We start from the raw sequence: 27,876 nt of genomic DNA on the forward strand, positions 1-27,876 counted from the left end.
CCTCTTTTGCTTTATCTCATCTCTCTCCATGTCTGCGCGGTTATTTCTCATCTCGGTGAGAGAAGCAAAACGGGATTCTTGATCTCTCAGTCGGAACAATTGTTTATTCCGCCCCTTTTGAATGGGCGGCTGCCGGGGGAAATCTCGGCGAGCGGATCCAGGAGGTAAAAAAAAAAATCCAAATATTTCAAGACCCGCTACGTGTCAGCTGAACGGCCAAAGAGAAATTTGACCATCTTCATTAGATATAGCAAAGGGGCCGTGTTGAGGATGGAACAAGTGGCAAGGTCGGCGGAAACGCTGGTGTCCGCTGCTCGTTTCCACAATGATCCGTCTCGCTCAGTTGCACGTCGGCGTGATGATCGCAGAAGGAGAAGAGACAGACAGGCAGAAAGAGATAAAGGAGATGCCGTCATGAGCGCCTCCCTCTTGTGTCGCTGGCTGCTCAAGCCAAAACACCGTGAGAGAACCAGCCAGCCGCGGTCCTTTTTTTTTACTTTATAAGGAGAGTGGGGGGAGGGAGAAATCGTCCGTTTTCACCGGTCGGGTGACAACACCGACCGGGAGGGGAGGATATTGTCATGATGACGATCATCAGCCATTCTCTTTCCCATCGTCAGGTATCAATTACGGGAACATTAACAACCAAAAAAGAAAAAGGGGAACACACACTTGTGCGTGCAGCAGCGGCCATGACGTTGGCATTATTTCGTTTGTTTGATTTCCTACTCGAAAAAATTATGATCCATTCTTTCGTCGTCTCGTCGTCTGTGTGTGGTGACAACAGTTGGGGAAGCTAGGGATCGGTCATCGTTACCACCAGTTATATAACCGGTAGTCGTGTTTATCTAGCGGCCAATGCACGGCCCACGTTGTATAGGCAGAGCCGTCCATTTTTTTCTCACAGGTGCCAATGAATCGTCGCCCGTGTCGGGTCAACACAAATTCCTGGAACAAGAAAATGAACGACTCATCGTCTCTCTCTGGCTAGTATTTGTTTCCACTTGTACCACTTTATTTTTATTTTTCGCTCAAAGGGAGGGAGAGAGAACAACGCCACAAGTAGCCCCTTGACAGAGTTGCTCCTAAATAGGGAGGATATTTAGTACACACAAAATCTTTCTTAGCGCTGGTTATGGTCATCGTGATTTTGCGCGATCCCACCCAAAATGAGCTTTCGTCTGTTGCGTGGACATTTGGTGCGTGGGTCCGTTTCGACCGCAATGTGAAGCGAAGCAAACGTGCCTGAGCGCACACACACACACAAGAACCTCACCACTTGTTCGTCTCCTTTCTCTCTCGACTCTTATGGGGTGGTGGTGTAGTTGTGTTGTACTGCAGACGATGTTTCGACTACCATATACTCTGCTGCTGCTGCTGCGCTCAGCAGAGCTTCACCACCACCTCAAACCGGCTAGCGAATGTAGGACACGCCGGGTCTTTCTCTTTTTCTCGTCTCTCTATCTCTCTTCGTTCGCCTTTTTTTGTTTTTTTGGTTAAATCCCGGCAAAGAGGAGAAGAAGAAGAAAGAAGAGATGAAAACAACGACGATTCCTCCACCTCTTTGGTGCTGAGCTTTTTTGCTATTTTTCTTTTGATTCTTCTTACGCGGATAATGTTGTGATATGAGAGAACCTTTCACTTCTTTGGCGACCTCATCCGATACAGACTTTTTGTATTTGGTTATTCTCTTATTTCGCTTGACAAATCTCCTTGGCATCGTCTATCCTTCACTTCTCGCCTCGTTCCACCCAGAATTGGTGATTGAGAATTCCTGTCATGTCTCTTTTTCATTTTTATTCCCACTCTTTTCGAGAGGCTATTATATATCTTCCCTTTTTTTTCTTTTTGGCAATGGAATGGCAATTACGCTCTCCGAACGGCAGTCACATATGCTGTCGCCTTCATCGATTCGTCGTTTGTTTGACAATTTTTTTCCTTTTTTTTCCACCTTTCGGCTCCCTTATTTTCTTATTCATAGCTATTCGTACTTTTGCATTTATCTCACACAAACAAACAAATAAACACGGCGGCGGTGGTGGCGTCGTTGCCAAACAAAAATACATAATATTCCCGATATAGGATCTAAATATATGTCGTTTGAACAATAACTTTGAGATCCAGCGCTAGCCGCTTCGGTAGTTTTCTCTTGTGTCTCTCCCCACCCCAAAAAAGTACTGGAAAACATTTGGTTTTTGGTTGACTTTGTCAATATTGATTTATCCGCTGCGTACGTGTTTTCCTTTGGCGTGCGTTTTCTGTTTTTTCGAATGGTTGCAAAAGTGCCGTACGTGTAACAATTGCTGTAGTCGCTAATTTTTCGTGGTGCAGCAATAACACAATCAATCCGTCAAATAAGAAGAAAAAACCAACGAAAGAAAGAAAGAAGAGAACCAAATAAATGTCTGTAATCCTGTTTTCACTTTCCCGTTCGCTTGGCCATTTTTGAACATCTGGAAAAAATAATGCAGTGCCAAACCCAAACCCATTGCCTTATTAGGACCATCATGGTAGATGTGTAACACTGGCTTCCCCCAGCACACTCACTCACCCGAGCTTTTATTACCGTAACGGGAGTCAACCTTGTAGCGAAAACTGGACCAGCAGGTTCATTTCTCGGTCTCTTTTCATTTCTGATGCATCCATCAGTCCATTTTCAGTTTTACTGCTCTTAGCTCTCTCTCTTTCCATCTCTCTTCGTTATTATGTGTGTGTTTTTTTTATCCCGATTTTCCTGCTTGTCGATCACGTTGAACACACAAAGAAACAAGAGAGACTGCTCAGCTGCTGTTGATGGCTATAGAAGCCCGTCATGGTGAGGCTGGACGGGCTTTGTCGACTTGTGTGTCCCGGCGACCATATACGGAGTCTGATTTACGATACCGAGACCAGCAAAAAAAAAAAAAAAAACGACAAGGACAGCAAAAAGTAAAAGCAAAAAATAAAAGAATCAACTTATCGTGATAGATAGGGTGAAAAAAAAAAAAATATCGGCCGGCGCCAGTTATGTTCACGCTGATGGACATTTAAACTTTATAGTAAAAAAAGAAACAGAAAAAAAATTCCCAGGTAGTCTTGCTGTCAATTCGATATAGGAAGACCACAAAAAAATAGGATAACATTACTGCGACTGGCCGGCCTGTCTCGAGCCTCCCATTTTTTCTTTTGGTTTAGAATTTCAGCGCAAACAAGTCCACTTTCTCTTTTTCTTTACACTTTTCGCTTTCGTCCACCGTTGTGTGTATTTGTTCTGGGTCTTTGGTTAGATCTCGAAACGTCTTGTACTTTTTTTTTATTTCTTCATTCCCTTACTTGCTTATTAGCCAGAATTGGCCGACCGCGTCTCCTCTCATTTTCTCAGAGCGTTCCTCCACCAAGTGGTGAAAACGTGTCGTAAGATTCGTATCACGCTTCGTCTTGTTTATGTGTATCAATATTGTGAAAAGAGATAGAAAGTGAGCACTACACGCTTCTCTGCTCTCCCGAGACTCTTGTTTTTTAATTCGTTTTTATCTCTTGTCTTTCTCTCTCCATCTCCAACGAAATGAAACGTCAATATTTCAAACAGAGTGGAGTATCTACTTTAGAATTCTGGCAATAACAAAATTCGTCAGACCCGTCTTTTTTATTTTTCTTATCGCGATGATAAATAGATTTTTTATCTTATTATAATTGTATATTGTTAAGGACCAGATCGGTCTGGACTGGTTGGCATTGAAAATCACTTTCTCAAGGATACACGTCGCGATGCGCAAAAAAAAACAAAAAAAACAAAAACAAGACAAACTTTGAAGAGCGATGCCGATTCCATTTGGGCGTGGACCTGACGAGAAACAAAAACAAGGGGGTCTGTCTGTCAGTCAGTCGCATTCTTCTTTTTTGTTTTCCCAGGCAAAAATATCCAGGAAATCACATCAGTTTGGTTTAGCCAGCCGACAGGCCCCTCTGTCGAGGTCACGATAGCATGCAAGAGCGTTCTCCGTTTACGGGGTTGGTTGTAAAACAAGAAAATTTCAAATCCGACAGTTGAATTGCCAGTGTCTTCTCTTTTTCGGTTCCAAATGATTGGCGAGGTAGACATGGACGAGGTATCTCTCCTCAAGCAGAAATTGGAATGAGACCTTCAAAAAAACTCTTATTTGGGCGTCGAGTCCTTGAGTATCAAAAGAGTTAGCTACTTATGTGTCGCACAAAATAAATCTCCCTCTTACTTTTTTTTCGTTCATTCGTTCGTTCGCTCGCTGGGCGTGGCTGATATGTTGATAGCAGAGTCTACGACATTTGCTGACCCTGACGCTATGCAACAATAACGAAATCTAGTTTTTTGGTTGTATTATATATGCTCTGACTGGTTGGCTTTTTTTCCCTCCTTCTTCTTCTATTACGTGGTTCTTCTAAATAATTGTTTGATTGTTTTCGTGTCCGACCTCTTCCGTGCTCTCGAAGATAACGACTTGAAAACAATGAGAAAGCCAATCAAGGATTTATGCCTTTAATTTTCCCTCTTTTTTTTTTTTTGAGAATAAAATAAAAAGGCCGTTCTGTCGGCGGATGTACGGATGTATTAAATGTAACGCTCGGTTGCGCAAGACTTTCAAATAATCGAATTCAATTGAAAAGCCATTCTCGCCTCTTTCATCAGCTCCATCAGAATAAATGAATACAAAGTGGGAATCAATTTCCCTGTCTTGTGTTTTTTTTTTCTTTTTTCTAAATCAAAAACCAAAATGGAGGGGAGAGAAGACAGGTAGAAAAATATAAAAATGGAAGTACTACCAATCAGGTTTTCAAAATCAAAAGATTCCTTTTTTATTATTATTATTTTAAAAAACAAAAAAAAATGTTTTTTGGCTCACGACCCAAAAAAAGAGAGAAAAAAAATGAAAAAGGCAAAGAAGTCCATGTTGGCGAATGCCTTTGCTTCACCGTAACAGAAAGTGAAGGTGATCCGCTTCTTGTTCTACTTTTTTTTTATCTCTCTTATATATATTTTTTTTCTTTTAAATTGGACTGGCCTCCCGCCATGTACTACTACGCATTCACGTACGCAGTCGTCGTAACAACATTTTGTGCCAAAAAAAAACAAAAAAGCAAGGCAGCTCAGGTCGGGCGTGGTCCCAAACAACCTGCTGCCTTCTTGCCCCGAGGTGGTGATCTGGCGCAATGCAATCTCTTGCGTCCCTGAACCGGGCCACGCCAAAAGCCTCGAGTCACAAAATCCTACCGACCAAAGTCTAACGATAATTTTTTGGTGGAATATACTGTATAACAAAGCATAACACATTATACGAACGAATCATCGAGACGCAAATGGCGAGAACTTGTTGAACTGGTTTAACAGCAAAGCCTCATCAACTCGGCGCTGGCAGTCTCTTTTGATGTTTTTCTTTTCGCTCCTTGATTCCTCCTTGCATACTAATGAGCTGTGTTTTTTTTTCGTCTGGACAACTGTCGAGGAAATGCATTGGAAATGAGATACAACTTTAATTGAGTTTCCAGCAAAACAATGTCCTTGCAAAATTATGGCTTTACAAAAGAAAGAGAAAAAAAGTTTATTCTTTTAACAAAATTGTTGTTTGGGGAGGTAGGCGGTTACCTGTCACTTTTTTTTCTGGGCTTGTCAATGAAAACGGCTGTCGTCGTTGTATATTTTTAGTCCAGCGACCTTGTCCTGTCGAATATCAATGCGCTGGGCATTATAACGTGGATAGAACGTGGCGGAATCTGGGACTTGCAAAATTAGTACAACTGACAGTCTCTTTCCAAATGTTCAATGATAAAAAAGCAGCAGCAGCTTCTCAATTTTTCTTCTCCGTCTTATTTTGTTCTCATTTTTCTTTCCTTGTTGCGTTCGTAATAACTTGACACCTTTTGCCCAGCTTTCATCTGGCACGAGTGATGTGGTCTCTCTTTTAACTTAAACAAAAAAAAAAGAAACGCTCGCGGTAATTAATGAAGTTGTTCCACGAATTCTTGTTTTTGAAAAAAAAAGTATGTCCATCTTGATTGAGTGTAGAAAAAAAACCGGGGGTCTACTTAGACTCTCTTCCCCCTTCTTATCCATGGCTGAAGAGCAATTTCATCTCGACCCTTTGGCCACAGCAGGAGGGCCAGTTCTATTTTTTATGTTTATTTATATTTTTAGTTGGTAGTATAATCGTTCGGTTATATATTTTATTTTATTTTTTTGCCGGTGGTATGTGCCTTGAATACACACACACACACACACACACAGTGCAGACATTTCAGCTGGTCAAGGAGGAGGTGGGTAGGAAAAAGAAAACGGTAGTTTAAAAAATTATGATGATGATCAAGAACAGGACCGGGTTGGATACACACGGGCACACGGTCGAAGAAAGTGGCGTCTGATTTATATACATGTAGTCGAGCATCGGCCGTGTTTGTCCGTGGACTAATTAAGTATCTCGTTCAGAAAAACGGCTGCGCAAAAGGAGGAGGAGGTGGGCCTCACAAACGAGTTGGACTCTCAAAAAAAGTCTCAAAGTTTCTCCTCATCACGCGCTGCCAAATGCAGTTGCCGGTGCTCCCGAGCGAGACCAAACTCGGAAGATAAAATACAAAATATGGTTGTTGGTTGCATATCTGACTGTTAATTTTGGAGTCATCCGCACACAGAAGAAAAAGCCAAAAGAAAGAGAAAAAGGGAAAATGTTTGTTGCTCGAGTTCGATCTATTTTCGTTTGTCTGACTAGCGCAGCTCTTGTTAATGGCAATTGAATGTTAAATTGCTCGGTTGCGCTGTTGTTTTGTGTAACGAACATGTTCACTTTCTCTCTCCTATGGCTGCGGTTTTGCCATCAATATCTTTCTTTCCTTCTTTTTCTTTATTGGATCACGGTTCTCGTTGCGTCATCGGCGCAGCCTGGCACGGCCAACGGTTGTGATTGGTTGTGCCGATCCGCTCGCTACACCTAATGTACTCGCAACACTTTAGCCATTCACTTTGCTCTGTACAAGCGAAAAAAAGAAAAATAGGGGAAAAAGACAGCAGGCATCCGCGTTATTTTGAGTTCTTGTTGCGCAACAAACCGTCGTCTAGTCAGGCAGGATTTCTCTTTAACGGTATTATACGTCGTGTGTACACCCTGTGTGTGTGTACGCGGTCTAGTGCACTCGGTTATGCTGAATCAGCCGCAGACTTTTTCTTGGGCCCCCCTTGAAACTGTTATGTGTGTGTGTGTTCGCTTCTGGCGGTTCTCTCTTGAATTTTTTCCCATGGATTTTTGGGGGGTTCTCATTCACCGCAATTGTGGCGGCAAACGACGACCAGAGGGAGAATTCAATTCTTAATTATTTGATCACATTTTTGTTTTTCTTCTTTTTATTTCTCTGTCTTGTGTTGTTTCTATTTTTCACGTTGAGCTGTGGATATGATTTTTTTTTCCGCCGGCGCCATTCCGCCAAAATTGGAACAAGGTCGTCTCTCTCTCTCTCTTTCTCCCTCCCTGCTATTAAAAAAATAAAATAAATTCACGGCACATGGATTCACGCCTGTCTTGCGGCTATATGTGTGTTCCATGTGGAGAGAGAAGGAGAGAGAATGAGAGGCCAAAGGAAGGAAAAGCTCCTACTCATTTTGAGCTGTTGCAACGAAATAACAGCGGGCGCGCAGCTCTTACTTTCCCCCGCACAGGGAATTTGACTCTGCTGGCCTGACGTATTTGCTTTGGGTTGGACATTGCTGATGTAATTTATATCGTACGCTTTATAATCGGATTCTCCAATCCAGCAGCAGCCCGATCTATTATGCAAAGGCAGATCACGATTCTATTTCTTTTTTTTACCCGTTCGATAGTTACCAATTTAAACGGTGCGATTAACCCGCGGTTCCCCCCTCAAGGAAAAAAAAAAGGTTCCAAACTGATCTTCTCTCTTTCAAATTTCCGTTGTGTTGGCTACGAAAATGTTATTCTTCCCATTTCCACTGTGTGGTGGCTTTTGGTGTTTTCTAACGTCATATCCCCAAGAGCTATAGCACCTCCGTGACCCTCCGCTCACGCAGACATCGGTGCGCACCCGGTCGAGGAGCTCTGTTCCCCGCTTTTTATAGTCAAAAGAAAAAAAGAATAAAAAAAATAAAAGGGCAAAAACAAAAAATTGCATCTCGCAAAAAGTCGTGATGGAAAAGTAACAGAAACAACCAACGGAAAGTGTAAGCGTATCTCTTTCACGCTTTCCGTTTTTGTTTTTCTTCTCCTCTCTCCGACGCCATTCTTTCCCACTCGACTGTGGGGATATGGTCGGGGTCCTCCTTGTTGCCGTTGTCGTGTTTCAAATGTTACAACGTCGTCAAGTTGGTAGTGGCTACTTTTCCTTTTTTGTTTCAAAATTGGGAAGAGGAAAAAGAAGAAACCAAAAAGAAAAATCGGGGATGTTCGGTTAGTGCGGGCTCATCCTCCCGGCAAGGTTAATACATACATGCTGGGCGATTCGTGCCATTTCATGCCGGACTTCAAAGAGATGGAAAAAAAAGGTTTTATCCGATTGGAACGGCGGCATGTGTACTTCAGGGAGAGAAAAAGGAAAGAAAAAAAAGAGAACTTGTCTGGCGTTGTACGCAGGTCCGCACATTCATTTCCGTCGTTTCTGGATGACAAATGGTCGGTCCGTCCGTTTTATTCATAGTGCTCTCTCTCTCCAGGTCTTATCTCTTATTGCTGATGGGTCCCCTATTTATTGAAGGAGCTTAGAGTTTACGACAAGCGCCAATGGTCACATGTTTATCACCTGGAGTTCTGAGAACAAGCGAATATTTCGCACTCGACCTCGACTAACCATAGCGAACCTTAATAACTCTTTTTTCTCTCTTTTCTAAAAGGATTTGTTGTCAGTAGTATTTTAGGTATTTCTTTCCCAAAGTCCTCGCTTATTTCGTGTATGCACCTATATACTTTTCGCCATTAGCCTTGGTCATTTATTATTTTCTTTTTCGGCTCGCTAACTTGCCAGTTACAAATGAAAACAAAAATATCAAACACACAACGATAGTACAGTTGGGGGGGAACCGAATAACTCATTTGCTGTTATACTGCTGCTGTTGTTGTCGGTAGTGTTTTACGGTTTTCGCCTAAATGGTAATTGGGGTGTGCACAGCATGTTTCCGCGTATTCATGTTCTACAGCCGAATAGAGACAGGTATCAACTACACACACATATATTCAAGGTAAAAAATAAAAGTAAAAAAAGGTTAAGAATAAATGGGCGGAACGCGTGGGGTCTTCTTCCTTTCCATTTTTCTTTTACCTCTCTCTCCCTCAATCACTCTCTCTATCATCACCCCGGCAGCTCCAGAAAATGATGGAGCAAACACATTCACTCAACTTTGCTTCTCCGGCAACCGTCATATCGTCGTCGTCGTTCGGCCGTCGCCAGGGTTACCACGACTCTCCTTCTGAAGCCCCGGCGCGGCACAACAGAAAGAGAGAGGGTTCTCTGACCAGTTTACCTTGACAATCCAACCTGCCGTATTAGAATAGAGAAAGGTAGCCGATCTCTCTCTCTCTTTTTCTTCTTCTTCTTGCCAACCTTATAGTGAAGAAAAATCTCAGCGAAAAACGCTAACGAGTTACTATTTTCTCTTTCCTTCTGGTATTTTATTTCTACTCATGTGCCGTCCGTCAAATCGATCCATCCATCCGCAACTTTTTTTTTCTTCGATCTTGGCTATACATTCACTTTGACCGAAGGGGGGATTTGTCTTTTTCTTCTTTACAAGGTCTCTGGCCATCAACTATAATAGAAATAAATATACACTGTGCATATACACGTGAAAGATCGCATGCAAATGTTGTCCGTGATTATCCTAGCCCAATATAGCGACGAATCTGTCAAGCGATTTGGCGTTTCTTCCATTCTCTTCTACCTTTTTTTCCCCTTTAGCCGAATCTTTTGCGCTCCGGACCTTCTGTGACGTGTGTGGTTTATCTCCAATCCCTTTTTTCTTCTCCTCCATTCTCTTCTTCTTTTATCTCCTCGGTTGTTTTCCCTTGAACTAATTGAGCCACACTATAATACGCACACTATATAACAGTTGTCGGTTGTTTCGTCTTCTCCCGCTCGCAGCGGTTCGCTTTTTTATCGTTTTCCTTTCACCGTTTCGCTAGTCAGGTGACGTTGATGCACGAAGAGGAGCAGTCCAATAGGAAAAAAGGCAAACGGCTTTGCCAAACCATCTTCCATCATATACTAGGACGCGCGATGGCATTATAATTTTTCTCGTGTTTATTTTTTTCTTTTGGAGGCCGGAGGAAGATCGAAGATAAGCGTACGCTTTTGACACAAAATGGCCGGGGTGTCAGGACAGGAGAAGCCGGTTTAGTTTGCTTGCATTCAGGTCTCTCTCTCCATAAAGACAACTCTTGCAACCATCGCGCGATAGTGCGTGGTGAATCAAATTTTGTTGAGCTCTTGGCAACAGCCAAACGAAAGCCCAAAACAAAAAAGATGTCATAAATTTAATGTTGTAAATGCCGCCGAACATACACAGAGAGCACTACAGCTACAGCCTCGAGTCTCACCAGGACTCTTTTCAGTTTCTAAGCTCTCCTGCGTCGTTTTTCCTTTTTTTTAGATTTATTATTTCACTTCTTTCTTATCTTACATATATATATATTTTTTCCCCGTCTGGTATTTTTGGCTGCCATGCTGACTCACTTCAACACGGGCGTTTCGTAATCCAGCGGAACTTTATCCCTCCCCCGTATGCAGAAGAATCCCAACAACTTCCTCGGGAAGAAGAAAATTTGTTTTATTCATTCGAATCATGTGATCCTCGCCTTTTGTTTCGTCTCGGGACCTTTTCTCCCTCCTATTCCACCCGTTGATTTTTTTCGGTTTGCGTGAGCGTCGTCTCTTGTGTGTGTGTTGGCGTGAAGCTGGAATATCAGGGGGGAAAGAAACCCCGCATCCTGTGCGTTTATAGGCCCATTTTTGGTGGCCCCCGAATGAAAAGGCCAACAACCACCGCAGCAATGGGATTACGCAAGACAAAAAGGAGAGATTCACCTCGTCTTTTTTCATTTTGTCTGCGGGGGCGACTTATAATCTTAGTAAAGGCCGGCAGGCAATATTCTTCACGTTTCGAAATTTTTCCTGCTCTCGTCTCTTTTGTTTAAAATCTGACTAGAGTATGTTGTCGTTACTTTCGTAACCAAGGGCATTGCTCTGGGGACAATTCAAATGAAAGAAACCAGGATCTCTTGAAAGTTCAAGGCTCACTTGCCAAATAGCCGATTTGAAACTCTTTTGAGTCACCGGACATGACAAAAGTTGATCCCGATGTTATTTGACAAGTTGATGGCGACGTTTTCCTATGTTGAACACCTTTTGAGATTGTGTTTAGTGCTTGTGTGATTATATTATTCTTTTGTAGCGTTGTCTCACCTTGACTGGCGACTGTAAATTATCGCACCCTTTTCTTCGGGGCTGCTGCTGCCCTTCTCCTTACACCTTTTTTCTTACATTTGACTCGCCTCTCTCTTTTCTCTCTCAACGGTTCAATCTCTCACGTAACATTATTTGAACCTCACCTTTATGTCATTGTTTGGCGAGTCGCCTTCAAATGTAGCAGCTGGTCCTCTTGATTGCCACGACTGCCGGAACCGCGTAAAAACCATCAAAGAACACACACACACCCCATAGAAAACAACTTAACACAGAGGTTCCCTGAGTGAGTCGAGCGTTTGAAAGTGTTTCCAGTTACTCTTTTCCAACCCCTCTATATGATGATTCGTTCCGTTTTATTTTCCACCCCATCCGCAGCTCAGCGGGCGTCACGAATGTCGGAATGCGTACCATTAACACGGTCTCTGTGAGGCTATTATTTTCCCCCTTTTTTCTCTTTTGATTCTTTTTCATTTTTCTCTTTTTTTCGTGTCGTGGTGAACAAGTGAGAGAAAACACGGACATTTCCAAATGGTGTGTGTGTGTGTCATTCGGGGCGACCGTATAGCCGTCTCATTGCTCCATTGTTGTTGCATTTAAGATCCATTTGGTCGGGCCCTAATCATTGTCTGCGTGTTGCAGCCATCTATCCTCACCTTTCTCTATCCGCTGTCTGCCTCCCGAGGAGTCGGAACAGATTTGCTGCGAAGGAGGTAAAAAGAGACAGTGGGAAGAAGCTGAAATCGCCTTGAGAAATGGCCAGTTTTCATCCGAAAAACCCCGAAATAAAAAAATCCTTTCACTCTCTATTGTCGAGGCGAAAACACGGCGTGATCTCTCAAGGTGCTGTTTAGAACTTGTGCCGTGCGCCCCCTTTTTTTTTATTTTATTTTGGCTCTATCTTTCGCGCTGACTTCTTCTTCTTCCATTCATCTTTGAACTGCCGGGGCGCAGCGACAGACCGTTATCACTTTTTCTTTTTGGGGGAATTGTCGGAAATGGCTGGACGCCCACTCCAAGACATTCTCCTTTCCTTCGATTCCTCCCGCGTTCCTTTTCTTGGATTGTCTAGTCCTCGTCACGGCACCGTTCGATCACGACGGACCCATATATATCGCCTCGTTGAGACGCTCACGATGGAGGAAAAAAAACGGTGATGTCAGATGAAGATTAGCCAGAAGGTGGTGGTAGCTTAAAGGTAATCGTGGCCCGGGGCCTCCTTCACTCTAATCTCCAGCAGCCATCGAATGTCTTTGGCGACCGAATTTGTGTTTTCTGCTTTGTTTGCGTTAGTTATGACTATTATTATTGCATGTCAATAAGAGAAATCTGGCAGCCGGGCGAACTGGCAAACGGACCTGTATTCTCTGCGGGGAGCGAGCGACTTGATGAACCCAAATGATGAACCTTTTTCGGCCGAAAACAAGTGAAAGTTCCCTTTTTTCTCCATGTCCAAAAATCGCCAATCCCTTTTGGGAGCCATCAGTTCCACGTATTCCGACAAGTAGTTGGCCATTGTTCAAATTGAGACTTTGGCTCTCCATATTAAGCGCTACACATCATCGTCTCCTTCTTACTTTTCTGGCCGCATTTTCTCTTTTATTCCGATTCTTATCGATTTTTTTTTCTTCTTCTTCATCGCTGCCTTTTTTCATCCAAATTTCTTTGGATGGCCGTTCGTGTTGTTGTTGGACACGTCACTACATCCGGGGGTTCGTTCAGTTAACGGTTTCGCATGACTTGCTATTAGATTCGACTTCCAATCGAGAGCGATCGAAACTCTCTCGCGAGAGTTGTATTTTGTCCGCCTTTTCTTTCATTTTTTCTCCCCTCGACGTCATGTAGAAAGTACCGGCGTGCACTCCTGACAAAATTGAAAATAATAAGAATGAAAAATAGAAAAAAAAAATCATCATAACAATAACAAGACAGCCCGCACCTCTGAACAGACGGACGCACATATACCGGTCGGTCGTGATGCACCACAAACTGTTGTTGTTGCTTGTTGTTGAATGCTTTTGTTGTTCTTGTTTTTTATTGTGTTTCATCATCTTCTTCTCCTTTTTGCCCTCATTGTTTGTAACGCCGATTCGGATAAGATAGCAGCGTCTACCGATGGTGTGGATAGGCATCTGATCGATTTCTCTCGCATCTTTTTTTCTTCTTCTTGTTTATCTTTTTCTCCTTTTTATTTTTGTGAGGGGGTGTTCGCGTGTCAGTTGGAGCCCAGCACGCGTTGGTTCTTGTGTGTTTTTAAACGATGATGATAGAGGCAGTTTTTTTTTCTCTTCTTTCTTCAGCTTGTTTATCTTCTTCTTCCCACACACTGAAAAACAACCTACGAAAAAAAAGGAAAATGTTGGTATTTTGTTTTTTTTTCCTAACGTCGTCGTCTACGAAATGTTTACTTTGTTTCTCCATCAGAAAGCGAGGAAAAAGGAGGCGATGTGTTTGGAGAGAGAGAGAGAAAGAGAAATAGGAGGAAGACGCAATAAGGTGAAGAGAAATTGAGAGGCGGAGGCAGCAGCTACAAAAGTCAGTCGGAGATTGAGACTCTCGATTCCGAATGGAATCGGGGCGCTACACGAAATGGGGGAAAAATACAAATTCACCCACCCAAAAAGGGAGAAACGGAAAATCACTTGCCAGAAAAAAAGAAAAAAGGAAAAGACGGACGATATTTAGAAATTTTTCGGGTAGAAGGAAGAAAACGACTTTGTTCTTTTTGTTTTTTTTTCCCCCAATGCTCTGAAACTTGTGTCGAATCATATTGATACCCAGACGACATCCTGGATGTTCCAGCTACTTTCTCCTGCGCCACCAGACGTCAGATAAAGATCCAAAGTGGCTCATGAACGAGCCAATAATTCACGCTGATATTATTGAGAGTCGAAAGTGATAAGGACGGAAGAAAAGAATAGAACGCGGAAGAGTCACACAACTTGGTCGTCGCTCTCCTCGTATCTCTCGACGTTCGTTTTGTTGTTTTGAAAATACCCCCCTTAATTCCTATACACTCCTTGTGTCTGTCTACTTATTCACATTTCCTAGAGAAAGCTCGTAAACTTTTATGACTTACGAGTTGTAAGAAAAAAAAAAGAGGTTTATTAGTTTTGGGGACGGACGTATAGGAACTCCTCTCTGTTCACCACGGGGGTGAATACGTCTATGCGCAAGGGAACAAGAAGAAAAAACGTAAATAATCGCTCAACTCCATCTGATATATACGGGGCCCCTTGGCATCTATTTGTCTGACTTTGAGAGGACGGCATAACACACGCAGACAACACACACACACAAAAAAAGCAGTCAAAGAGAGATGATGGTACCATATAGTGGCCGTTGTTGTGTGTGTGTGCTGGTGGTGGTGGTAGGGAAGAAGAAGAAAAAAAGTTGGAATCGACATTTTTGTGTGTTCGTTCCGTATTTTTCCCCCCACCCCGTGCGTGACCTTTTTTCCCCATTCTGTTCAACAGAAGAAAAAGAAGAAGAAGAGAAATCTGGCCATATAGTGTAGCATTATAAATGTTATATACCTACCGTGAAGGACCCCCTCCAATTCCCGAGTTAAGATCCGCCATCGACTGGACACCCCCCTCCGAAGTTGTACACTGTACACGTACGCGTTTACTAAACAAAATCAGAGAAGAAAAAACACGAGATTATACACATGTTAAACGTAAAAAATGTGTCTAGGAACTTCTCATAGCATAGGAAGAAGAAGAAGAAGAAAAAAGATCGGTGTAGGTGGCTGGCGGTGGGGGTGGTTGAGAGATGAAGATGGAGATAAAAGATGAGATTAAGTGAAGGGGGGCCTCTCTCCTGGATAGAAGAAAAATATCTAAATTGATGGCGGGGGGCTTTTGATAGATATAGAAACCCGCAATTTGTTGTTTTCCTTTCTTCCGGGAGGTATATACTACCATACGTAAGATTTTTTTTTCTTTTTTTTTGTACAAAAATGAAATCAACACAATAGAAAGGAAGAAGATGGAGTACGTGGGAGTTGGGAGGTGGGTGGCTCGGAGCTGTGCATGTTTTGATAGTTGTCTCTTAGAATATGTAAGAGTAAGAAACAAGACGAGATAGTTGAAAGAAGAATGAAAGAAATTCTGTCTGGCATTTCGTGTTCCAAAGTTCACGGAACCTGCGAGCGCGGCCTGTGTGTATTATAGACCCTCGATCGCTACGTTGATGGATGCCAGTTGGTCAAGAGGAAATGTCGACACATTTGTCAATAGTCAAGGCTATACGTTGTACGTCTTGTTTCTTCTTCTTCTTCTAGAAGCACTTGTGCTTTCGGCCTAACAGAGCAGCGAACCCTTCAGCAACCAAACAGAGTACTAACATTTTCAAAACAAATGCCACTCAAATATTCAACGGACAAGATCGGCATTCTTACACAATCGCGGAGTCAAAGAAAAGAATAGAAAATAGAAGAAAAAACGAGCGCCTTTTTTTCTTCTTCTCGGTGGGAACGAACGAGGAAGTCAACTTTGAAAGGTTGAATGGTTTCGCTTTCGTGTCCACGAACGACGCACCTTTTCATAATGCACCAGGAAATGACGGGAAACGAAAAGAAAAAAGAAAGAAAAGCGGAAAGTGAAAGGGGACTAAAATGTCGGAATTGAGTAGTAACAACTTCCCTCCTTTTCCGTCCCTATTCGTCATCCTTCGATGACAGAAATGACGACGTATACCTTATTATGTCTAGAGCGTACTACTATATCCATTGCCGAGTCTCTCTAGATGTTGAACGACCCCTATTCTTCGTGTTTCCTTCATTTTTTTTCGGTGCGTTTTTATTTTTATGTTTTTGGCCAAAGAGGTTGTGACGTGACTTGATATTATAAGGCAGGTCAAGCGTCAGGTTCACGACTTGACGGAAGAGAATGGAGATTGAAGAGCACAAAAGTCGTCTAGAGATATATATAAAGCTTTCGGAGCTCATCTAATTACACATTCTATTCAGAAGAGGGAAGAAGAAGAACAACAACAACAAAAATTAAAAAAAGAAAGAGAGAAAGGCGTGTAGTGGAATTTCAAGAGTTAACAAACAATTGTCAACTATCCAAGGACGGGCATCGCGTGGAAAAAGAACCCGTGTCGCATCTTATTTACGTTTAGAATCTCCCGGCACTTTTAATTCCCCCTTTTTTTTCCCTTAAAGCATCGCCTCTCATTCACTGCGGTAATGCGATTTCGTCAGAGGACGAACATTACCGGCCGCGCCGTATACATTTCTATCTACGTTTTGTGTGCATCGCCCGTTGAAAATAGTAGTGCTGCTGATGAGCTATTCTCCCATACACGTAGCAACGACCGGCCTGAAAGGCTCCTGGCCTTTTCCTTTTTTCCCAAAAAGAAACATAAGAAATCATTAGAAGGGAAAATTTCCATCTTTCGCGGTTCAGTTTGGCAATCACCATTCGAATGTGTCGGGAATGAAACGAAAGTCATGTCCGCATGTTTTTTTCCTTTTCCCAGCGCTGATGTTTGGAGGCTTTTTGCCCCCCAGTTTTGTTTTTTTATTATTTCTTTTATTTTTTTACACGACCCCGGCGATATTGACTTTTATAGAAAGAGAGAAGATAAGACATTTGGAGTTGTTTTCTAAGCATCCTTTCACTTTTTCTTTCCCGTTTGTTTTTTTCTTGAACCGACTTGCTGCTGAGTCAGGGACGCGCGGTGTCCGTGTGACTTTTTTTGGGCCGCGCGTCGCGTGATTCTCTCCTCTTTTCTTTATTACGTACTCCCTTTGCCTCACTCTTTTTCTATTCTTTCTACATCTCCTCTTTTTTATTATTTCTCTCTTTCAATTTTTATGGGTTTTTTTCCTCTCTCTCTATGTTTGTTGGGTTAAGTTTCGGTTAGGAGCTTTTGTGTCTCTCTCGGGATCGTGTTGTGACTCCGGACGGCGGTCACGGCCCGTCGATTCCGATCTCTTCTTTCTTCTCTGAAATTCTTCTTTTTCTTCTTCTTTTCTTCGATTTTGGTAAACACAAACATGCGTCTTCATGTTTCAGCGCGTGCCCAAACATTTCACTTTTTGATGGTGATGATGGCGATTTAACAGTGTCGTGAAGATGGAAGCTGCGCCGTCCTCTAGTTTCGTTTTTTTCCTCCTATTCACGATCGGTTTCTCGTTACAAATAAATAAAAAGAAAAACATTGGAGTTTTGAATTTCAAAACTTTGCAATGCTGCGATCGTCGTCGATCGCATCCCTTTATGACTGTTGTTAATAATAGCTTGTAGAGAGAGACTTTCTAAATGACTGGAGCGTGACTGGATGCGACTCGGTGCGTCCGCTCCGCTGTCGATTCATCGCTATCGCTAATGGAATTGTTTGAAAATAATAATAATAAAAAGAAAATGTCGATGAAACTATTTTTACTGACGCCGAAATCAAGTTGCTAATGTTTTCTTCTTTCTTTCTTTTATGATTTGATTAGGACCACATCCAAGAGGTTTTGGACAAATGGCATCAAATCGACGACGAGATCTGGGCCAAGCTCATCGTCATGGAACGCAATCGCCGTGTGGCCAAAGCGTACGCCCGGGCCATCCCCATTCAGATTAACGGAAGCGACGATGGTTTCGACGGATTCCGGTAACAATTTCATTCCGATTTTCTCTTTATTTGTATCTTTTTTTTATTATTATTCCTGGCCAGTCACCTCTCGTTGCTCAGCCGTGTCATTTTTTTTGTAACGTCCCGCTGAACCTCTCAGTGAGTAAGTGAGCCTTCAATATCAAAACATAGAAAGAGCCAACAAACTTTCGATTCAACGAGAGGAAGAAAAACCAAAATTGGCTTCCGTCTTGTTGTGTCCATTTCATGCAAAATGAAGTTGGTCAGGCATGGCTCTGTGTGTCATGGAGGGAGCGGCCGAGCAGAAAGCGCCACCACCACCGCCACCGTCGAAACTTTTTCTTTATACAACTGTAGTGTGCAGATGATGAGAGACGGCCGGTGACGACTTGCGCAATGACGAGAAATGGGGAAGTCGAGTTCTTCCGCGTAGCCTCAATCGTCCCGACTCGCCAGCAACAAAACTGTGTGTACACGCGGCTCCTATCCGTCCTCTCATCGCTTAGTAAAAAAAGCTCGAGGGGGCGAAAGTTGACTCTCGGCGTTTCTTTCTCTCTCTTGTCTGCGCTGCGTTTTCTTTCATCGGATCGCGCTAAATGTACATACGATTGGGCATTCACCACACTCGAGTGACAACAACGTTGTAGACCGGCTCGTTTCACCCAGCAGCTGTTCCCACTGTACACGCTCTGCTCGCTGATCTATTTGTTGCGCGCTTAACTGGGCAAAGTGACCCATTTTCCCCCCGGCTCGGCTTATATACACTCGGATTCATGCAACCAAATGTGTCAAACGGGATCCTGCGCATATAAAGAGAGAAAGAAAAAGAAAATGAGAACCGTGGCGTCTAGCCAAGGCACACGGCGAGAAGAAGAAGAAGGAAAGACACGCGAGAAAACTCTTGGCTGCCAGCAGATGCCCAGGCGACGAACGCCAGGTGACGGCCTTATAAGGAAATAAAAATGCCTTTGGAACCTCCACGTTCCATTGACACACAAATCGGGAGGCGGCCAAATGAAGGAGAAGAAATGAAAAGAATGCAGCCGTACTCAACAACACAAAATGGTCGAGCGGAAACTCCCTCTCGACGATTGATTGAATTAAAATTGAATTGTTTTTGTTTTATCTCGTGACGCCATTTTTAATTTCCCCCTTGTATCTTTTCATTCGTGAATGATAGGATTGGATTGAACGGATTCGACAACCCGATGCGTGACAACCGGACCGAGGAAGCCAAACGTCAGATCGGCGAAGGCGCCAAGGTCCGCATGGACGAGAAAGGAAACATCCACATCAAGCGCGTTTCCAAGAGTAACATCTACATCAAAAACACTTCGGATGAGAACGGCATCGGCAATGATATCCTCAAGCTGCCGCAGGGAGCCCTGGAATTCGGCAAAGGCTACCTGGTAAGAGAATGATGACGCAACACCTGCTGTGATGTGAAACTAATCACCGTTTGTTTTTGGTTTTATCCCTCCGTGAAACAGCTGTTCGACATGAAGAAATTCCAGCAGAACGTGTCCCGCGAACTGAAACGGGCCTATCCCGATCGCCGCAAACTGGAAATGCAATGCATCACGGCCATCGCCTTTGCCAAGAACGATATGGAGCTGCTCAACTGTCCCTGCTGGGTCATGATTGTCAACATTGTGGCCATGGATATGCTCAAATCCAAGATGCCACCCGTCAGCAAGCGCTCGGACATTCGCAATCGCCCGCGCATTCCCATTCCCGATGAGGACCCGTACAGCGTGGCCGGCAGCGGCTCTAGCGGCAGCTCGTCGCACAATGGCAACAGCAACAACGGCAACGGAACCATACCGGCCAACTCGAACGCGGTCATTGGCACTAAACGTGGCGACAAACCACCCAAACTACCACCTCGCGACAATGGCATTTACGGCTCAAACATTCCAAAAGTGAGCCGTCGTCGACAAAAAGACGAAAGTTCATTTCCCCAATTTTTCTAACAAATACTAAAATTTTGTTTTTTCTTTCTTTCCCCACAACAGCCCGACTACGACGAAATCGACGAGAATGGATACAAAGCCTTCGCTTCAACTCGGCCCAGCAAAGAGAAGCTGTTGTCGACCGACAAAAAATACGGTGAGAGTTTCTATAGTCAAGTAACAACCACCAGCGCTAAAAAGTGTGTCTAGCTGCTGCCCCCTTGTGCAATCAACGGAGGATCCAACAACCGTGTCGATTAGTGTTGCGGCTTTGTTACTCAGCATAGGCATGATTGGATAACTCTACGTACAATAGTGCTTAGTGTTTTGAGTTGGGCCGATGACCAATCTAGAAGAGACTTTCACTGAACGTGTGTGTGTGTGTGTGTGACGAACGGATTGGTTTCGTGGAAGCTACTCGCTGCTACCGCGATGTAATGATTCCGAGCTGCTTTCGACTCCTTAATGATGAGTTGGCAAAGAGAAGAACAGCCAACCTCTCTCTTTTTAGCCTTTTTGTTAAATAATTTTTGAATCGATTGTCTATGGGCCATTGAGGAGTTTTCTTTATCATAAATTCGCCGTTTCATTGTTCCCCTTTTTGTCTATGAATTGCAGACGATCCTTACTACTGCGGTCTGCGTGCTCGCGTCTCCAACTTCGTGAAGAACAAGAACACCAATGAGAAGCCGGTCAAAGAGCTCGGAACCGAGATCAAAATGAAGATGACGCCACATGTGGGCACATACCAAGCTGCCCTGTCTCATGGACACCCCATGCAGACTCATCAAATGTGGCACTCGCGAAGCTTCGACAGCGGAATGGGTAATTGGGTTTGACAACTATTTCTAATGCACAAACTATTTGAACGTTCCCAACGCAAATCTTTTATACCTGGGTGACACGTTTTATGGTACTACGGTGTCGCACTGAATCACGACATTTTTTTTTTTACGTTTTATTATTATATTCCCATACAAAAAAACACATCTGATACAAACTTTCCCTTTCCTTTGGTTGGCATCCACCTCAGCCTCGTCATTTCCATCCGCACGGTTGCTATATGCTATATCTTTAATATTACAAGTCAAAGAGAAGATAATGATCATAAAAGGGGGGAGAATATGAAATTACCGATTTTTCAATCAAAAGAAAACCTTTTTTTTTCCCTTCTCCTTTGCGTACACGCAAAGAATACAAAGCAGCAACCGTGAGAAAGGAAATCGTCAAAAGCGAAAAAATGGTTTCCCCTTTTTATTGATCTTATTTCCCCTTGCTTTTTCCCGTTTTTCGTACGCGAAACGCACAGCCTCGCTGCCGAGCAGCGTCACACCCGATATTCAACGGTTATGGAAAGCTTATCCTTTCGAACGCAATCCTACGTCGTGGGTACCTTCCCATCCCCATGGATACAGCCCAGGTGAGTCCTTTCCCCCGTTCCCATACCGTACCGTACCACCTTACTGAATCCCTCCCTAAATAGAAAGTCTCTCTCTCTCACTCACTCTTTGACTAGCCATCTATCTTTCTCTCGTTTCTCTCTCCTCTGTATTTGGCATTCATCTACCGACCTATAACTTCTTTTTATGGACCATCAACTCGGACGAGACTTTAAAAGGGTCGCATTCGCCATGACACGTCGTCACTGATGAGGCGCACCCGATCCGAGCGTTCATTTCTGTAGCTGTTGCCTAACCAGAATCCCCCCCTCCCCGCCCTTTTATTTTCCCACCTCCTTTGACTATGTTTCTTTCATTAATCGCAATGAAAATTGCATCGACTTGTCGATGGCGCTTGTGTGTTGCAAACCTGACAAAAGTGCGATCGACCTACCTTTGACGTGTACTTCTTGTCTATTACGCTGACAGACACGGCCACGACGATCAAGACGTACAAGAAAGCTGTGGCAAACATCCGCACCCTCAGCACGCCGTACAGCTAAAAACGAGAAGTCACTGACGCCACCATAAATATCCTCCTCCTCCTACTCCTATCCTTTTACTCCTCTTTACCCTTTTTTGATTTTACCCTTTTTATTTTTATTCCATTCCAAAATTTTGTTCCTTGTTTTTTTCCCTTACGTTCACTTACCTTATATCCAAAATGACGACAACAGACGACCGCAACCGAGATGGCAACATTTCCAACGGTACAACCCACATAATGTCTTCACATCGTTTCTGCATTTCGGTTCTTTTTTCACTCGTAAGAGAAATTAGCAACCGCCATGTTGTTGTGACCATTACGATGGCTATTTTCCGTTACTTTTTGACTGCTGTTTGGACATGAAAGACTTTAGTTTTATTATTTTTTATTTTCCTTTTTAAACGACCACCTTGGTTTTCGTTCGAAATTACACGCAAAACCAGGGTTTCTTCTTCCGCACAGCTTCCAGCTGTGCCCTTCATGACGGCATCTGACAAGATAAAAAACGAAACGAAATGAAAAACCAATTGTTACCACGATTTTGTGAATCGATGGGTGATCAAATTCTTTCTCTTTTTTGTGTTTATTGTTCGACCAGACGCAGCAGAATGGGAGTGTTATTGGGATGCATGACCAGGTTGTTGGGCTACTTTCTCTCCGCTGTATTTTTTTGTTATTTGCTGGTAAGGCATTGAGACAAGTTGCTTCTTTCTTTCCCTCTGTCTTTGTCTCTTTATTTTCCCATTGATAAACTATGCAGCATTCTCTTTTGTCAGTTTTATTGGCAAAGAATATTTTGTTTTGTTTTTTTCTATTTTTGATCGTGCTGCTGTCGTGCAGCCGACGGCGTGTAGTCTTCATGTCAAACGGTTAACATTCCTAGCGGAGGCAATCTTTATCGATGTGTAGCTCGTTTGAAAGTTCGTTTTACGGTCTGGTAAATTTATTTGCTAAAGCACTGATCCATTTTGTTTACGGCCAAAAATGGACAAAACGCTGTAAACATCTGGTGGCAATATCCTCGTTTCAATTGACCACAGAAGCGTGCTGGAACTGAAAACCTATGCACCCGAGTGATGATGGCCACGGATTGTTTACGGAAAGGAAACCGAATGATTTAGAATAATGAACTACGTAGTTTGATGGCTTGATGCTTCCTTTTTTCTAACGCCGAATCAAAATTTCCGTCTTTTTGTTTTTGTTTTTCAGCGCATTTTGTAACTTGTGTTTTCTTTTCTTTTGTCATTTAGAAACAGAGCTCACAGACTCGGCTTACTCCCGCATCTACGGTCGCTTGCCGATCCCGCGCAGCTATGTCCCAATTGCAGCGCCGTCGCGAGCGTCGTACTACGGGGAGTGGAATTGATGTCGTTCTGAGCGTCTTTGGTGATGGGTGCCGTCATCTCCCTACCGCGTTCAAGCCCGTCTTTAAATAGTTGGAACGTAGTAGGGATGTTGTCTGTGAATGTACATGACCGTTCTTAATCTTTTTTTTTAAACCGTCAATTTTTTTGCTATAACTTGGACATTTTTTTCCGTTTTGTTTGTTTTTCTTTTGTTTTCCGCTCGTTTTTATTTTTCTTTGCAAGTGGGCCTTGGTCTGTCTCTTTTTTCTTTTCTTCAAAATGTCTCTTCCTTTTTTAAAAATGGTTCTTCCCAGTTTCACACAGTCTAGATTATTTTGTAAGTATCGAAATATTAGTGAGAAAAGCAGACTTGGACAGTTGACCACATCTGAGCTCTTTCGCTTTTCCTTGTAGAAAGAGTGTAAACCAAACTGTGTGCTAGGAAAACTTTTGTGTGTGCATGTACGCTCTTCTTTTTTTTTTTAATTTTCATTATTATTCCTTGTATGCGTGAGTGTGTGCGTGTGAATTCGGGTGGCACCGGGTCGTTGGGTGACCTATATAATAAAGAGACCATTGGACAACATGTCAAAAAAGCTTCTGTAGCCGAAACATCCACGAGAGAATTTATTTAATTTTTCAATCATAAAAAACAAGGACGATCAAGATTTTTTTCTTTTCTTTCCTCTTTTTTTATTTTTTACTCAGAAAAAAAAAGAAATTTGTGCATAAGTGATTATTCCAATTGTTCTAAATTCTCTCTTTCCACACTTTTTGTAGAAAACGACCTTTCTTTTGTTTTCGTTATTTTCTGAATAGCGTAATCAGATAAGGTCTTCTTGCGTTTTAATTTCTTTTCGTTTCCTGTCTCGTTTTGTGTATTGAGATGACTGTATTGGCGTCCCGAAAATTCGTCCATCCAACCGTCTCTGTTCTCTGTAATATTTTTCTTCCAATAAGGGCTGGGTTTTTTTATTTGGATCGCATGAGCGGGTTTTACGTTCATGTGTTTCCACAACGTTGTGTATTGTAAATACTGAAAGAATTTTCCCCTTTTGCTCTGGCCCTCTTTGCAATTAATAAATATACGGTTGACGGCTTTCCCTTTATAAAAGTGTATAGTGTCGCTTATTTAAAAAATCTCACTTCATACTTCATAGTAACAAACTATATTAGACGCATCAAAAAGGTATTATAGCCTGGAAAAATAGCAAATGATTAGAAAAGCCAAGTAATTGTATAATGTACAATATATATATATTCATGCAGTAATTTGCATAATAATTACAGACAAGGAAGTGCTGTAGAATAAATTTTCTTAAATGATACGGACAAATATGATTGTAAATACTAAATTGGTAGGACAGTAATTGCACACTGGATAAATAATTTGCACGAATTATTTTAGAATTGTTAGCATTATTATATGGAAAATGATATTAATAACCTGACGAGTACTCAGCACAGTGCTCTGTTCCAGACCGTTCCAGAGATCTACCCATCCGGAAACGTGACTAACTGCACATTTTAACAACTAAAATCTTTTTTTGATCGTGATTAAATGTATTATACTCGTCGCATCCGATATCGTATTCTCTACTAATTTTCATTTCATAAAAAAAGTATAAAATAAAAAAAAACCTTCAATTTCCTAAAGTTATCATTCTGACTTCTGAGACTCTGAGAGGACTGTAAAAACGACAAGCCGCCAATTTATCGAATGGTGGGTTGAACAGAAAAGTTTAGATTTCCACCGCTTGGAGCAGACTAGTCAGACGAAATATTTACAAACATTGGTATACTTCAGTCCATGGAGGATCGAGATGGCTAGAAATGGCAGACGTTCTAGCAACAAATCGTGAAGAAAATTTCCTTCAAACCTACTTCAACGGCTTGGCTCAGTCTTCATTTGATAAATGCAAAGATGCTGTAGTATGTGATTTAATTTGGTTTATAATTTAACTTATATTCTTGTACGAATCATTCACAATTTTTGTATTTAGGACAAGGAACGTGATACTAACAAGAATCAAAATGGAATTTGGCCTTATCTCATGGGAACTTTATCCCAACTGGCTACTACAGAGAAATCATACATGGCCCTCTTATTCCTTGTGCCAAAAAGTTTTCTACGCAAGGAAAACTCCCTGAAATCTGCTTATGATACTTTAAGAATGGAATGCAAGCGAACTGAAGAATTCTCTAAAACCACACAGTTAGATTTACTTGTTGTTCATCTACTTGGCCAACTTGCTCAATTTGCTTCAGCCAGATTAGAGCTAATGGAATTGTAATTTTCTTTTTATTATGCAGCACAACAACATTTAAAAATTTTTATTTCAATCTAGTTATGAAAAATTATCTGCCTTTGGATCATCAAAACAAAACAATCTGGAAGAACTTCTGCCTCAAATTCACAATTTAAGCCAAACAAGTGACATCAAGTTTCATCATCCTTTGATGGAACCATTAAAATCTTCTTTTGCATATGAATGTGAAATACTTACACATCTGCTGGATGCCAATGTAGAGATGGCCTCATGGAATTATCTTCCAGCATTATTGAAAATCAATGAAACTCAAGCCAAATTGGACACATGGGCGAAAATTTTCCAATTAAAAGAAACAAGAAGACTAGGGCTTTTCAAAACCCCAACCTCCCCACAACTTTTCCAGTGGCTTATAAAATTCAAGTGCTTGAGTGTTTCAAAATTCACCCTATACTTTTATGAAGTGCTTTCTAAGTATTCAACTCCTCAGGATTTAAAAACATTATGTGCAAAGCAAAGTTTGGACTATGTGAACTTGTAAGAAATTCATAGCCAAATATAATTTAAATTATTACAATTTATTATATTGGCCTTTTTTAGAATTCAAGCGTTCCAGAGAAAAGCTGATGCTCGTGCAGTTTCCTTAATACTGGATGTAAATGGTCTTGAATCATTCCGTGGACCGGGCTATGTCCATCCCAACAAACCGATAGACACCCCTAAAGGATTGGATTCATACCCGTGCATCTTCACTTCTCCTGATGTAAACCTGTCCATGTACTAAATTTGCTGTTGAACGTCAGTCTTTTTTCATTTATATTTTAGAAATCTATTCGAGAAATTCCTTACTGGCCAAGCGTGATCATGACATTGGCTGATCGTATTCAAGATTTGTCGAATTATGAAAAGCTAGTATATGTATTTGATCACAGGGTAAGTAGACACACTCTCATTGTGGAATCAATAATATTTTAATTGGTTCATGTTTTCCATTTTCCTTGTGTAGGCACAACGGACTTATTTTTTACAGCGGGTTGAACCGCGGCTGACGTTGGTCTTGATTTTCGAATCAAAACGACTAGAGAAAGAGAGTTACATCGTTAGTTTCATGAATGAAATAACCCAACAACTTAGAGGGACCCGAATTTTTAATTGCTTAAAAGGCACTGGCTCATCATAGAAATTGTCTGGTTATAGTAGCCTATAATTACGAAAAGGTCTCGTTGCTGCGAGTCTGCGACCAATTCTGTAAAAAAAAATTTTGCGTTGCTTTCATGCGCATATTAAATGCGATATGGCAATCATGTTGACACGAGGAGTGTTGAGTTTATTTTTTACTTTTGTGAAAAATTTTTTCATAGTTTTGTGTAAAAAAATGTCATCTATCTCCAAAATATATAAAAATTTGCTCCATAAATATCCTTATGGAATTCAAGCTGTTCAAACAGGCATGTACTAAATAACTTAAAGAAATGGCATTCTATTATTAACCAATTTTGCTTAGCAATTCTCATGGGAACCGGAGACTTTTTGTCCCAAGTATTTGTTGAAAAGAAAGAAGCAAAAGACTATAACTTTTTGAGAACTGCAAAATTCGCTGGTTTTGGACTGTGTGTTGCGGTCAGTAACTGAAGTCATTTACATAACTTAATGGAGTTGATTAACTTTTTTAATTGTCTAGGGACCTGCTATTCGAGGGTGGTACAATGTTTTAGATCGTTACATTAAATCTCCTGGTGTGAAAGGTGTTCTTCTCAAAGTCTCAGTTGATCAGCTTTTATTCGCACCAACTTTCCTTGTAATTTTCTTAAGCACAATGGGAACTCTCAATGGGGAAGGCCCGAAACAGATATCTACTCGAGTAAAACAAGATTTTCCTGAGATTCTGGTTACTAATTGGAAGGTTGTTATACTGAAATATTTGACCTTTGTAAGCTATATTTTCATAACATAATAACTTTGATATACTTGTGTAGGTTTGGCCAATGGTTCAAATGGTAAATTTCTATTTCATACCCCTACAACACAGAGTGGTTGTTGCTCAATTTGTGGCTGTCTTTTGGAACACATATTTGGTGAGTTTTTAAATTTAAATGGTGTTAGTACTCATAGCATATAATGTAAATTTTTTTTTCTTCAGGCCTTTGTTACTAATCGTACTTAGCCTTGAAAGAAAAAGTTGTTACTGCACAATTTTTCTTACATCAAAATTCAATTAGTCTTTCTAAGTCTTTATAAGACTTTATCTTTAAGTCTCGATAGAGGTAATATTTTTTACTTGGTGTTTTTTGAAAGAAAATAAATTGTGCTGGTTACAAATTATTTTTGTTTCATTTGTATCTAAATGACATTGTGCCTATTTATTTACTTTTGTCACTTTATGAG

The 27,876-nt window shown here is 41.7% G+C and overlaps 3 protein-coding genes across 11 annotated transcripts in view; all 3 read left to right on the forward strand.

Annotated features, from left to right (window-relative positions):
- LOC124337496 overlaps window positions 1-24,330 on the forward strand; it is a 46,714-nt gene extending 22,384 nt beyond the window's left edge. For 3 of the 9 annotated variants that reach the window (XM_046791502.1, XM_046791504.1, XM_046791505.1), the window contains exons 3-9: window positions 17,858-18,015; window positions 19,178-19,406; window positions 19,488-19,919; window positions 20,013-20,106; window positions 20,568-20,774; window positions 21,259-21,369; window positions 23,126-24,330. In XM_046791502.1, coding sequence (XP_046647458.1) covers window positions 17,858-18,015; window positions 19,178-19,406; window positions 19,488-19,919; window positions 20,013-20,106; window positions 20,568-20,774; window positions 21,259-21,369; window positions 23,126-23,241 — 1,347 coding nt within the window. In that variant the 3' untranslated portion in view covers window positions 23,242-24,330. Of the gene's footprint in view, window positions 1-17,857; window positions 18,016-19,177; window positions 19,407-19,487; window positions 19,920-20,012; window positions 20,107-20,567; window positions 20,775-21,258; window positions 21,370-21,817; window positions 22,099-22,473; window positions 22,559-23,125 lie in introns of those variants that run through there. The other 6 variants (XR_006917399.1, XR_006917400.1, XR_006917401.1 and 3 more) reach the window with 6 other exon arrangements.
- A 672-nt stretch (window positions 24,331-25,002) lies between these two features.
- On the forward strand, window positions 25,003-26,801 carry LOC124335914 (KICSTOR subunit 2-like). Its single transcript, XM_046789423.1, has 6 exons — window positions 25,003-25,153; window positions 25,225-25,511; window positions 25,570-26,028; window positions 26,092-26,254; window positions 26,317-26,424; window positions 26,498-26,801. The coding sequence occupies exons 1-6, from the start codon at window positions 25,055-25,057 to the stop codon at window positions 26,669-26,671; spliced, it is 1,290 nt and encodes a 429-aa protein (XP_046645379.1). The 5' UTR covers window positions 25,003-25,054; the 3' UTR covers window positions 26,672-26,801.
- On the forward strand, window positions 26,786-27,813 carry LOC124335915 (protein Mpv17-like). Its single transcript, XM_046789424.1, has 5 exons — window positions 26,786-26,939; window positions 26,996-27,111; window positions 27,173-27,394; window positions 27,468-27,566; window positions 27,632-27,813. The coding sequence occupies exons 1-5, from the start codon at window positions 26,786-26,788 to the stop codon at window positions 27,653-27,655; spliced, it is 615 nt and encodes a 204-aa protein (XP_046645380.1). The 3' UTR covers window positions 27,656-27,813.
- The last annotated feature ends 63 nt before the right edge of the window (window positions 27,814-27,876 follow it).

This window comes from Daphnia pulicaria, chromosome 4 (genome assembly GCF_021234035.1).
Source record: "Daphnia pulicaria isolate SC F1-1A chromosome 4, SC_F0-13Bv2, whole genome shotgun sequence".
NCBI classification, from domain to species: Eukaryota; Metazoa; Arthropoda; class Branchiopoda; order Diplostraca; family Daphniidae; genus Daphnia; species Daphnia pulicaria.

Excerpts from the sequence above, each read along its gene's own strand:
- LOC124335914 (XM_046789423.1), top strand. The coding sequence starts at position 25,055 with ATGGCAGACGTTCTAGCAACAAATCGTGAAGAAAATTTCCTTCAAACC. Across the intron at positions 25,512-25,569 it reads AGATTAGAGCTAATGGAATT|TTATGAAAAATTATCTGCCT; the intron begins GTAATTTTCTTT and ends ATTTCAATCTAG. Across the intron at positions 26,255-26,316 it reads GCATCTTCACTTCTCCTGAT|AAATCTATTCGAGAAATTCC; the intron begins GTAAACCTGTCC and ends TTTATATTTTAG.
- LOC124335915 (XM_046789424.1), top strand. The coding sequence starts at position 26,786 with ATGGCAATCATGTTGACACGAGGAGTGTTGAGTTTATTTTTTACTTTT. Across the intron at positions 27,112-27,172 it reads GTTTTGGACTGTGTGTTGCG|GGACCTGCTATTCGAGGGTG; the intron begins GTCAGTAACTGA and ends TTAATTGTCTAG. Across the intron at positions 27,567-27,631 it reads TCTTTTGGAACACATATTTG|GCCTTTGTTACTAATCGTAC; the intron begins GTGAGTTTTTAA and ends TTTTTTCTTCAG.